We start from the raw sequence: 13,921 nt of genomic DNA on the forward strand, positions 1-13,921 counted from the left end.
TCTCACACACGCACACACGATACTCTCGCAGTGAACACTGGTCTTTTCAAGCGGCCAATATATTGAAAAATTCATTCGAAGCAACTCTCGACATTCGAAAGTTAAAAGCGAAACTGACGCTGAAAGAGAGCATAAAATGGAAATACGCTAAGTGCCATCGTATTTGGTTATGAGGAGTTGAATCAAGTTCGTTTTGCTGTTGGCAAACCACTTCGCTTTTTTTGTGTGTGTGCTGGGAATGTTTTTTTTTCACCGCTTGAAAGACGACAGAAAATTTTTATTCATGCGAATTACCCTAAGGAGCTGTTATTTCCCTTGTTTCTCTCATTAATATCATTGTCGCATTGTTGAAGCGTTGCCAAAAAAATGCTCAGCGTTCACTCGCTAAGCTGTAATTGCGGTCGAGTGGTTGGTCGTTTCAAAAGTACTTCAACTGATGAAATGATAACAATCGAATAAGCGCAAGTGAACGAGAGCAAAAAACGCCGCACAGAAATTTAAAACGGAAAATTATTATTATCGATGTAATTGCTGATGGTGGAGTAGCGGTACGGTGTTTGTTTGTGCACAAACGGATTCCAATGTCAAATTGTCGTCTCTCGTTCTCATTTTAAATGCGTCCCCTTTTTTCACTACCATTGACCGTACAAATACATTTCTACAATAAAACGTTTACAAAACGACACTTTTTGAAGTGACACAGATGTTTTTAATTTTCGCCACAAATGCGGATAAATATACGGAAATTAGGCCAAAGTTAACAACTGAATATTATATTAAAATTCTCTGATAATTGATGGGTGTGCGCGCGAGAGAGAGAGAGAACAAAAGGCGAAGGTACTTTTGACACATAAGAAATAAAATAAAAATATTAATTGCTGTTTATATGACAGGCAACTTAAATTAATGTAAATATTTAACACTTTTTAATGAATTATATTACTTGACACCTTCTTGTGGTGATGTTGGTTGATGTAGTCCATTTTCCGTAGATCGACACAGCATTGCTCGGCACAAGAGTGCCGGAGCATTCATTATGTGGTGACTTATTACATTTGCATAAATTCATTTGCACAACGACATCAAGTTTCACATTTCAAATTAGCCGTCTGTAAAATATTATTCATGGTTTTATCCATGGGGCGGAGACTCAATCTTTCAGATTCATAATCTTGCCGCTCTCTTTTTCACAAATATACCACAAAAATAAAATTTACTTTGTCAACTCAAATTTACATTTTGTGGACCAACACAATATTAAAACAAGCTCATGCAACACAATTCATTCACCAACTTTATATTTATATCATTTATTACGTGATCACCTTTCGAAACAACACCGACCGTATCTTGATAATCGCAAGAACCAGCGAAAATGATGAAAAAGAATACGCTAATACGTTTCATTCTAAAAGTAGATATATACTCTATAATTTAGCTTTTTGAATGGAAATGTCATTTGAATTTATTTCATACCAATATAAAAGATAAATCAGAGGATATTTTACTCACGGTGTCAGCAAGGGGAGTTGATTCAATGCAGAGGTGGATGACTGTTTTTCCAGCTTCATATTTCAGTTTTTTTTACTCTCGCCGGTAAGGACTTGCTTTTAGATCAGCTACTTTTCCAACTGTCGTCATTTTTCCCAAGACCAAAAATTTCACACTAAATATCTGAGATAAGAGAAGTGAACACGGAGAAAGAAAATTAAAAGACTCGAAAGAATTACGGAATTTGAAACACACAAATTGAGGAAGTGCTAGTAATATGATACTAATATCAAGATTAATTACGATGATGACACGTGGAAAATGACATTAATGGAATTTGTGGAATTTTGTCATATATATTTTTTCAAAGTATGATTTCAACTGTTCCTCTTGTGAGGAGAAAAAAATGATGTTGTTTTCCAACCTAAATCCATAGTTAAAAACAAGCATTACATCATATGAAGAAGAAAAACGATTGCAAATCTCTTGTTGGCTAAGCCGTGTTCAAGCCATGCATAAAATATTATAGCCACTGTTGCACAAAACAACCAAAGAAAAAAAAGAAAACAGAATGTCAGCGGCTAATTAAAGTGTAACACTGACAAAAACAACCGCATGAAATGTCGCTCATCCTCTTACAAAAAGCAACTCTGAATTGTGTAGGAATGGTCGTGTTAAAAAGTGGTAAATCTTACACATAATCATGTCACTTTGTTCACAACTTCCGTGTTCCGGCTTAGTGAGGAGGCACCATCACTCTCCCCCCCTTTCCACACACACAAACATGTTTAGTCACTTTAATGCGGTGTGTGTGCAATGAGAATTATGACATTATTTTATGTGCATTTTTATTTGTGTACAATGTACATTGTTACAGCAGTTATGCAGTTCGTTTACCACTTCCGTTTTCCTTTTCGCTTTTGTGTATTCATTTTTTCTGCACTCAAAACTCGGCAGCAGTGAATTGGCGACTGCTGGTATCACTGCAATTCTTTTGTTTCGTACCGTATAGAGCTATTGTTGATTATAGTGGAAATTTATTTTCAAAAGCAGTTTGTGTTTTGCTGCAATGGATTTTATCTGGCCATTTTATCACGTTTTCTTTTTTCATGCACCATTTGTATACACATAAATTGTAATTAAGCCGCGCTCAAGAATACAAACATCAAAAGTAGAAAACAATACAAAGATGATGAAAAATGAAAAGATAATTCTTTTTCCTTCGAGGGGAATGTGCAATCCCTATTCTTATCTCTTTTCTTTCACTTCGGAATGAAGCATGCTCCAAAATTTGACCAAAATTCAAGTTGAAAGTTTATAGTTGTTCGGTCAAAATCAATGAAATTTTATTGAAGTGGATATTTTTATTATTGTTATAAAAATTAATCGGCATTGGTAAAAAATAATCATTCTAAAGAGTGAAAATCTTTTCTGTGAAATCCTGAAGATTAAAGTTTACCAACTGTAAATATTTAAAATGGTTATTCAATGGTTAAATTCGAAAATATTCCCTTTTTAAAAGCTAAATTTCCGTTTACATATGTTTCCGTTTTCAGAGTTTAATCTGTGTTGAATTCTGTTAACATGCATACAAGCAACACCATTCTAATACCAAAACTAGCTAAAATAACAACATTGCGGATGCTTTGATGACTTTCTCAACCGAAATATTTTCATTATTGTTGTGCTATTGTCGTATTTGGTCGTGGTGTGGTTTGACATGGAATTGGTGTGTGTGTGTGTGTGTTGCTTTTATACGTATACTAAATATACACATGACGTGGTTGTGATTATGGTTTTTGGCACGAGCGAAAAAGGAGCGAGTAAAATTCACAAAAGATTGCGGCAGTATGTGTCACCATAGAAAGAAATGTTTGCTTGTTGCTTTTAGCTCTTTCCTCTCTCTGTATCTCTCTCTCTCTCTCCCTGTGAACAAAAAGAGGAAGGAATTCTTGCATTGTTCACATAACAACACACCAAATGATGATGAAAACGATAACAACAAAAAAGGCCGCTCTGTGTCGTGCATGCATATGATGCTGGTTGTATGGGAGTTTTTAGATTGAATTCTGTTGCATTAATTCATAACAAAGGAAAAGGGTGTTGAAGCTTACAGGCATTCAACGACATAATCGTTTACGCCAGTTTTCACACAATGGATGCTCCTTAAGTAGCGAAGAAAGGAAGAAAAAAAGAGTTTGTAGTACACTTGATAATCATACATTGTGACTCAGTTGGTACTTTATGAGAGTATTTTCTCATCACTTTAACGCCACTTAATGGCCGGATTCTCTAATTTTATGATTACAAGATGAACTCACCAGAAATATGACGGAAAAAAACACAGATATAGCGGCTGTGAGATGAAATGAATTCATGCACAATGACACCAATGAAATATCAATAAATCTTAATTAAAAGTTTCAACAGAATCAAGAGTCGTTGCTTTCTGACATAAATGGACTCGGCATCGTCTTGCTTCTCCGCCGAGAAGTAATTGTTTTGCGCTCAAGACTTTCGACTCCTTTTCAATTTAATTCCGTACTGGATGATTAATTTAATGTGAAGCAAGCGATATGTGACACACATGCCCAAGTATTATTTATTTACTGGTCGCTTTTCATCCAGTCGTGCAAAATGATTTGATGGCCCTGGGTATTTTCATCGATTTGCGAGCATGTGTATGTGTGTGTGTGTGTAGCTGCAAAACGTGAGCATCATCAATGTATGTGAGAAAGATGTGTAACATGATGCCCCAAACCGAGCCGTTAGCTTGCGATAATGACACAAGAGTAATCATTATAAATACAGCAATGCGAACTAAAAGAGAATTGAAAGAAGAAGAAAAAAAATATGAAAACGTGACCGGATTTCGAAAAGTTTGCACTGATCCTCATTTAGGTTTTGCCAATGTGAGCGATTGAATATGAGAGTGAAGAGTGTCCGTTGATTTTTGGGCATTTGGTGCAAATGAAAAAAGTTTCTCATAAATGCAACTGACCTGCTTTCAGCATCGTATTTGTGTTGTTCGGGGGGTTTTTCCCCAGCGGAATGACGTTTGGCTTTTTGATTGCCCGACGTACGATGATGATCAACTAAAAGGAAAAAAATGAACGCCCCAACCATTCAAATGGGTTAACGAAGTACAAACGTCATGTGATTACCAATCAAGACAAGAAACGCCAACGTGCTATCATACATCTCGTTACCAGTGTCCGGAACGCCCAAACCATTTCTTTATTTGTTTCGATGGGTAACAAAATGCTTGTGTCGATGTCAATTTTGAGGTCGATCGAAACGAAATGAATTGGTAAAGAAGAATATTTTCAGCAAAAATCATTATAACATAAAGGAAATGAACTTGAATAATTGTAGCTTAAAATCGAAAAAACTTCCCCTGTAAGATATGAAAATCATCGAAGAAATTTATTTTGATAATTTTAATAATGGATTCAATTTTACAGGAAAAACTAACAAAAAGTTGAATATTGAATTTTGTTGATTGTGCCATCCTGAATTCAATTTTTTGTCATCTGTTGTGTTCATGGCAAATTGGCCTTGAAAAAAGCGAAACATATTTGCTGCACAAATTTTATTGTTCGCCCCCCTCTCTCATGCTCATTTAAATAAATGCTGAAGTGAGGATGTTTTAGTAATTTATCTTTGTTAGCGTTTGCATCACACTCGTTCTCCAATTTGATGTTTTAAAAACCATATGACATGTTTCAAGAAATAATTGCGTTGCAATTTCTGTTGTTCACATTCTTCGTCTCTGAGCAAGTATTGTTTGGTGTTTTCTAGCTGGTAAATCGTGCATTGAGCACACAGAAAAACATACACGCTACGTTCCTTATGCAATGAATGGTTGTCGCTACGTAAAAATAACAAGAAATCCACACATGATGCAAAATGTGTTTCTTCGCATTGCAAAATTTCATATGCATAATGAGTTTTCAGACTATGCACTATTCTATTCTTCTCGATTCGCGTTCGCGCGACTTGGCGTGTGCAATTTTTTTGTCTTCAATATTTTGTGTTCGTCTTGATTTTTGCATCTTTGGCAAAGAGTGGAAAAGTGAAATATTTTACAACTTTCCATACACACATATACATTAGATTTTGCTGAACATTTGGTGTGCCTGTACCCTGTAGCGTGTGTCGGAGAGCGTATTGCGTTCATGATATGATTACAAAATACGAAGATAATAATGTTGATTCATAAGTCTCTCGAATGGCATGAATTATAGTATACAAGCGAATTTCTCGCGGGTGCATACACACATGCACACATATACCTTGTATCATAACATTAAGACATGGGACAGGAGATGGGGCAAAAGTACACATATGCAGCAATAGTCAGCACGCCAAAATAAAAGGAAAAATCGCTAACATCAACGACAAGCCGAAACTATGAAATCACACTCTTATATGACTGTAACGTGCAAAATCGAGAACAAAACACACACATATACACGCGCACGCGAAACGTTTTGCATTCATTCTGCTTGTTCTGGCGGTATAAATATTGCACTGATGTCATTGAAGCGCTGCAATCTGGTTTCGGTCATATTCAGAATGCATTGCCAGAGTCTATTGCAACATCAGCATGTGACTTGGGTTTCAATTCGATGAAGAAAATGCGCGTTTTTCGTTTCACGTCACTATTTTCTTTCGTCTTTTTTCCTTTCTTCATTTATGAATTTTTTAGCACGTAAAATGAATGGAAAGAGCGCTAGCGTCGTAGAAAAGAATCAAAGAAATTGAACAAAATCAGCTGCATCACACACTGAGGTTGACTTGTGTACCGGATGAGAGAAATTTTCGATGAATAGCATGATCATATCATGGCACCGGAAACACATAGACACACTTTGCAAATCGCACCATCCCGTGTGATTAGCAATATCCTAGGCTCGATTATATTTATACATCGCATGAATTAAATTATGTGCACACGAGAGTTCAGTGGCGTTAGACGCTATATATTACTGAAAGGGAGAAAACTGCTTGAAAGACGAATATAATTAAAGGAAATGTTTCAACACTAAGTTTTTTCCACTTTCAGTTCGTTCACGCTCTCTCTCTCTCTCTTCCATCCCTTCCGGTCTCTCTCTTGCCCCGAGATCCGGTAGCGAAACTAAGTGTATGTTTTTGTGAATAGAATACATAAATTCTTTATGCAGGTTTAATTTTTTCTCCATTCCGCAGCAAAAGAATCTCACGCGCTCTACAAATTGCATACACATTGAATGTGCGACCGAAGAAAAAACACGCAGTCATCGAAATGAAAAAGCGTAAATTTCAGTGCAATTAAAAAAGTATAAATATCAATTGCACTTTGCAATGTTTCACTCACCATCTGTACATTGTGCAGATACAATATATTCGTTTTGAATGGGTTATGTCTCTCTTTCTCTTTCAATGTTTTTTTTCAAATATTGAATTAAATTTTCTATTTTTTCGATGTTACTTCTCGAGACTCGAGTGGAAAGCACAACTTTTTCTATATTACTTCGCGTATTGAAATTTGAATTCAAAGTAAAAATACTACAAAGTTTTTACCGTTGTATGTCTATAGATTTCCATTTTGAATGCTTTCTTCTTAACTTCTTCGTTTCATCAAAGAAAATGATTCTGTTTTTTCTCTGGCTTTTGAAGCGTTGCCGGCGATAATTACTTTGCAATGGGAATGTTGTAGAGAAAGGGCTAAGAATATTCAATCGCAAATCTCTGCTCTTCTTGCATTCCAATTTTCATTTCGTCAAAAGTTTTATTTATCAACATTCTGTGAAAAGCAGCTGAACGCGTTGCGAGACACAAAATGAAAGGTTGAAAGGGATTCTAAAAGCCTTACGGGGAATTTTTCGTTTAAATGCTTTGCCATCAACGCCAATTTACACTGAAGAGAAAGACACAAAAGCACACGACAAACAGCATCTGAGCGTGCACGGAATATATTTTGACTGTGTCGTTGAATGTTTCATCTTAAATTTGTAATGAATAGTCACATAAAAGCATGAAGACAAGTTGCAATGCATTCTCTCAATGTGGCCATCGTACGCTATCGCTATTCAAAATTATCCCTTCTAATTAGTGTTAATTTTGTAATCGAGTTTCATTTTTCTTATTCTTATTCTCGTTTCTTATTCTTTCAGTTCCACCGATGTTGTGGATTCCACATCAGCTTGGTTTGTGTGAAAATTATCATGATTATAATCGCATTTGCACCATTGACACATTTAATTATGCACTTTTTTTACTTGATTATTATTATCTTTCACACCTTTGGGATTTCAATGCACCCATTTCACCTTCGAGCTAAATGAATTTCATTTTCATTAAAGTACCAATTGCAAAAGCATTTGTGCAAATTTCATCTAGAAATTTTTTTTTAATTCATTGAGCATGAAAATAAATGTCAACAAATCATTTTCAATTCTAATTAAAATTTTATTCTTTTTTTTTTAACTGTTCGTAGTCGGAGCAGCAGAAGGTTTCAGTGTAACATTAGAATGCTTTTCCGAGGCACATCCAACATCTTTAAATTATTGGACGAAAGGGGATGGTCAAATGATACATGATTCAAAAAAATATCGGTAAAAATAATAATATCGATTCAAAGGCTGTAAACATATAAATCACTATAATTTTTGTTGTTGATTTTGTTTTTGTTTAAAATAAATAAATTGTGTGGTGTTAAATTAAATTGAATGTTTGAATAAAAAAGAGTGTAAACGAGAGAGTACTAGTGAAATTAATTCAATTAACAGTAACTTTAAAATATGCGTCCAAGCGATTAAATTAAATCGATATTGTGTATGTGCCAAAGAATGGCTGGCGATATTTTTTTTAATTTGTCCATAAATTTTCTGGCAGACCGACAACATGGAGTCAAATTGAAAACTGCTATAAATTTGACGCTATGGTCAAATCAGTCGAAATAAAATAAAATGAACTTTATTGCATCGCGTGATAAACAGCGCACCATTTGAAAGTCGATTAAAATCTGCCACATTTTCTGCCGAAAACAATAAAAGGACTCGTGAAACTCTGCCTCTTTCTAGCGCATTTCAGTTTAAATTTATCATTTTTCTGCTTTTAAATGAAAAAGTAGCAGATGAGTACGAAAAAGCTTTCATTTTTGGTCTCATCGTGTATATCTAATATTCGGCTAATCAATGCATTGTCCAAAATCAGCTTTTTGACAATCAATGCATAATCGCAAAATTTGAAAATGGCCCACGCTTCACGATGCTTGTACGACTGTTTAAGATCATTTCAAGATAAAGCACTATAGTGCTACACATATTTTTTTTTTTTTGTGTATACAGTATACACATATGAATGCAGCACATTCAGTGAGGCTTATGAAACAATACGTTGTCGACTCGTTCGAGAACAAAGCGTAGAAACTGCAAATTTTAATCATAACGTGACCTAATCATCATTATATGAACCGACGCATGCATTGCCATATGTATGTGCAGTGTGCATATGCAGTGTGTCGTCCGTCCATCCGTTCGATCAATGCTATTGAAATATTAATTCTGGCAGCAAAATGACTTTGTCGTGGCCAGATAAGTTTTTGCTTTGGCATCTGGTCAACCATGATTTGAAATTCAGTCACATGATTGAATGAAATACACCAAAACACTCATTGAAAATCGACAGACGTGGAACAATGACGAGTTTTTGGGGGTGGCTGCTATTGAAAACCATCAGCATCGACAACAAAGCCAACATTGCCTGCAATCATTTGATAAAATTGGCAAGATTGTTCATAATTAAACATTACATCCGGATCAAAATACGCAGAGAATTTTTTCATATTCCATTATGGAATCCATTTATCTCTGTGCAACCACAGAGAGTGAATGGCAAAATCCAATTGTAACCAAAAAGTCCATGGAAAATGAATGATGATGAATTTTGTGCTTTAATCAATTTCAAATTAAATATGTGTTAGAATGAGAATAATTCAGTGCAATCAAAAGGTAATGATTGGAATGAAATGAATTATTCTGCAATCGATTTCATTAAAAGATTTGATTTGCACCGGCTTCGGTTCATTTCAATATAAAATCATTTTCATAAAACACCTAGTACTAAAAGCAACCCTCCAATAAAGAAGAGTGCGTAATTTACCAACATTTTATATAGATATATATCAAAATGTCTGCTGACAAATTGCGATTCGATGGCTCGTTTACATGTTGAGTACTTTATCAATCAAACGGTCGAATAAATTTCGACATCGTTGAGTGTTGGCTGATATATTTTATTAGAGACCCGCATGCATATTGAATTTGGCTAACGGCAACATTGCCAGCCACAAAAAAAGAGTGCGCGCAGTCATATATATATAAATATGTGTGTGTGTCGAATATGAAATGGCCGGATGTGCTTGAATGCTGAGTGGGAATTGGTGTAGCAAACCGCATAAATATGTTAATGTGATTGTGTTTATTTTGATGAATGTTTCCATTGTTTGTGTTTTTATTTCACTGTATTTAACACTGACATTGATATTTTTGTTTGTATTATTTATTTTCTTCGATTCTCTTTCTACATTTTTATTCCTATTCTCATGCGAACGAACGAACAAAAAACTAATATTATGCTCCTTTTTTGTGTTTCTTTTGTGTTGTCGAACTTGATATGTGACTTTTGTGACGGACGCATCGAAAACCTTTGGAATAATAACAACCGACTAAACTAAACTGAACAAAAAATATTCAACCGACAAAAAAAACACACACAACATCCATCAACAACCAAATGATGCCGGGCTGGGCAAATGTCTCGATGAAACAAAACGGAACGAGAGTAGAGCAGACACAAGCGTTGGCATACCATCGTATAAAACGCACATGAAACTAACGATATTCAGTGTATCCTTTGACGATTATGGAAGCTACAAATGTGTTTCGAAAAATCCGCGCGGCGAAACGGATGGAAGCATCAGATTGTACAGTGAGTTCAAGCATTTTCATTTTTATTATTATGTATTCGCATGTATAATAGATGCTGGTCTTTTTTTCCAATGTAAAATTTGACTTACGTGGAAACTTCTGGGCTTCGCTTTTGGGACTCTATTCGAAATACAAAATAAAAACATTCTCTCTCTCTCTTCCTGAACCTGCTGTCGAAATTGACTCATGTTGATATGAAAAGCTATTTGATATTTTTCGGCGTGTGATGGCAGGCCAGTATATGCTGGAAAGTTACAGCATTTTTGTATTGTTAACCATGTCAAATCCGTTTTGCAAAATGTTACACCGAATCAATATTCTTGTGTGTTTGGGCAGAACGAAACAGACGCTAGAAAAAAAGTGGAAGAGTGAAAACAAATGGTAAGGCGATGGATGCAAGCGGAATCCATCCATCATGCAAATGCGAAAGAGTGGCATAGTGGCAGCGATGGAAAAAGCAGCCAAATGGCGTTTCAAAGCGTTGACTTTTGTGCACCTCTTACATATTTATGATCGAATGATATTTCTTTATCACTTTTTCACTTCTTTGCACGTTCTTTTCTGACTGAATCCACATAATCACAGTGGCGTCGTCGTAGTCGTCACCTCTTACATGTTGACACAAAAGGTTTACACCATACTGCCATAAAACTCTGTTTTGTTCTCTTCGGTGCTCTCTGTCTCACACTCTTGTTTGAGCAAAAATAACCGTGTACGCTCTCGCAAAAAAAAGGTACAACCGTCTATTTGTTCGAGTGGATTATGTGTTGTGTACAACAACATTTTTATTATTATTGTTATTTCATCGAGTCCGTGAGTATTTGTTTGTGTGTATGTCCGTGTGCTGTGCACACATTTCAATTTACATGTTAACTCAATATGTACGAACAACAGCAACACAAACTTTATTTATATCGCACATTTGGGAATTGTGATTGAGCAGAAAATTGTTTTAACTTTTCGCATTATTTTCACAACGTAAAACACTTTAACCGAACATCACCGAGATAGAGAGAGAGAGAGAAAGAAAAAAGTGTATCCATATTCATGTATCGGTAAGTGATTTGTGAGTCTTTTGTGGCCTACAATGCATACGATTTCGTTCATTTACCGTCTGTTATGACCTGACTCGACTCGATCATTTTCATATAAATGCGAAATGATTAAGTGTCTTTGTACTTTTGATACATGAATTCCCATGTCATCGAACGGTTCCATTTTCAACATCGAACTGACTTTGATTTAACAACCATACGAATTATTCAACAATCCGCCACTCCAACCGCCTCTGTTATTCTCACCAGCAGCAAACAAATTGAAAAACTCAACTTTTGACAGGTGCATCACTTCATTACTTATGCGAATACAAATGGTATTTTGACGGCTTCGTTTTTTTATTCAAAAACAAACTTCTTACCAAATATTCGGAATGTTCTCTCTCTCTTTATAAAAGAATGTAAAAAGAATAAAGATGATCTTAGAACTTGAATTATTTAGAGTTCAAGAATATCTCTCAATTTTGATGATTTTATCTGCCATTTTTTTATTCTTGCAGAGCTGTAAACAGACATTTTGCTCCTATTACTCGTACATCATCAGTTGCAACAAACAAACAAAAAGTATAAAATGAACAGAAAAAAAAACGTAAAGATAAATTTCTAGCAAAAAGAAATGAAAAAGTACCATCGAAATAATTTTATCGTTAGACATTCAAACGAAATTACCGTCCCCAAAACAAAATGAGCTCTTATGAAATTGTCCATCATTTTGGTAAAAAAATACTTTAGAAATTTGTATAATTCGCAATTATCACTTGCCATATCAAAATGCGCATAAAACTTTGCGAATGGGCAACGCAACATAGAGTTTTTGTGTCAAACTCGACAATAATATTCAAAGCAGTATGTGTGTGTTTGATGCCCTTTTTGCTAGAAAATTCGTTTTGTATTCTACCGAGTATCGAAGCGAACAAGCGTCAAAAAATCTCTGTATTGCGTTGTCACAATCGTGGGTAATTTTTGTCTATCCATTTCAGTCGAATTCAAGTGTTTGAAATCGGAAACAAAACTCGCCATTCGTCGGGATATAAAAAATTATGCAATTTAAAGCGAGCACTGTACAGTGGTGAAAAAAACCTCTTCGTCGCCTACTAGAAGTTTTTTTCCCCTGAGCGAACAAGAAAAACAAAAGAAACAGATTATCATACGCTCAGACATTAAAACCATTTAGATGTGAAACATTAACAACAAAACTAGCACAAACAACGACGAAAAGAAATCAGATGAAGTAGCAAAAGAATTAAGGAATTGCAAATTTCATTTCAAAAACAATACAAAACCAGCGCGCATTGAAGAGATCAAACTGAAAAGAGATAGAGAATATGTTACTTGCAGCAGCAAGAAGGGGAATGTGACACCGTAGCAACCATTTCTTCTGGCAAGAGTCTGTGTTATGTAGAGTAAGTGGCATCCAAAAGTAAAAAGATATCAAGATTTTAAATGGCAACCGTAAAACGCTTAAAGGCACAAAATTGATGCAAAAGAAATTATCCGCACAGTGAACAGTGAAAACTTGAGCGCATAACTTCTTTTTTTTTTCTTCTTCGGGTCTTCGTTTTTGTGTTCATCACATGGTTTTGTCGGGGAATACGACGGAAATTTTGCATTTTTGGTGTTTAGTGTTTGTTTGGCATACTGTGCAAAAGAGAAATGGCAAGATTTCAAACGCGTGATGCACATATTTTTGCCGGCTTGTCGGCGGGGTGTGAATAAGAAGAGACAAGAAAAAAAATTTGTGTGAGTTGGAGAGAAAGAATAAGAGTGTCGAAGATCTTGGAACATTTTGGATGAATTTCTTTTAACTTTTCTTATCGCGTTTTACCATCTAAAGTGTTGTTTGGGAGTTTTAACATCATTGTTTTATATATGTATAACCGAACAACCGCAACCGAAATTAAATGAAAAAACAATAAAACGCTTGATTTAAGCAATTATGCGATAGGAAATGCCATTGTCTTTTTTTACTCTCCCGCACACACTCACACTCGACATGATGCTCTTAATGGCAAAGTTTTTCTCTACTTCTGGTATTGTTCATTGTTTGGCGCGCCCGAAATGGATTAAATGATTGTAGTTTAAGGTGACTACTACATTCAGCATCAACAAAGAAGCGAAACAAACGACCGGATATTGAAGCAAAACTCCGATTTCAAATGCGAACGAAACGAACTATGAAAATGGCAATATCCAAGAAAACTGAAAATCACAAAACTCTCTTTCGTTCTTGAAAAAGCATTTTTGGGTTTTGTGACCGTCGTTCACAATGTATAAAAGCGCACATATTTTCCAGCGTGGTAATTTTGATAAATGATAAAACTTTTCCAACTTTTAATATTGTATAATACTTGATAGATAAAAGGAAAAATAGAAGAAAATATATGTGGTTTCTCTTTTATT

General features: G+C 35.2%; 1 protein-coding gene across 1 annotated transcript in view; it reads left to right on the plus strand.

Annotated features, from left to right (window-relative positions):
- Nucleotides 1–13,921, plus strand: part of LOC116343598 (neurotrimin-like) — a 66,436-nt gene that overhangs the window by 25,580 nt on the left and 26,935 nt on the right. Inside the window, exons 10-12 of the mRNA XM_031771773.1 lie at nt 7,650–7,682; nt 7,973–8,090; nt 10,325–10,467. Of these exons, the coding sequence (XP_031627633.1) occupies nt 7,650–7,682; nt 7,973–8,090; nt 10,325–10,467 (294 nt within the window). The remainder of the gene's footprint in view (nt 1–7,649; nt 7,683–7,972; nt 8,091–10,324; nt 10,468–13,921) is intronic.

The sequence above is a fragment of the Contarinia nasturtii genome, unplaced genomic scaffold (genome assembly GCF_009176525.2).
Source record: "Contarinia nasturtii isolate CC-2019 unplaced genomic scaffold, AAFC_CNas_1.1 Cnas_scaffold_1037, whole genome shotgun sequence".
Classification (NCBI taxonomy): Eukaryota; Metazoa; Arthropoda; class Insecta; order Diptera; family Cecidomyiidae; genus Contarinia; species Contarinia nasturtii.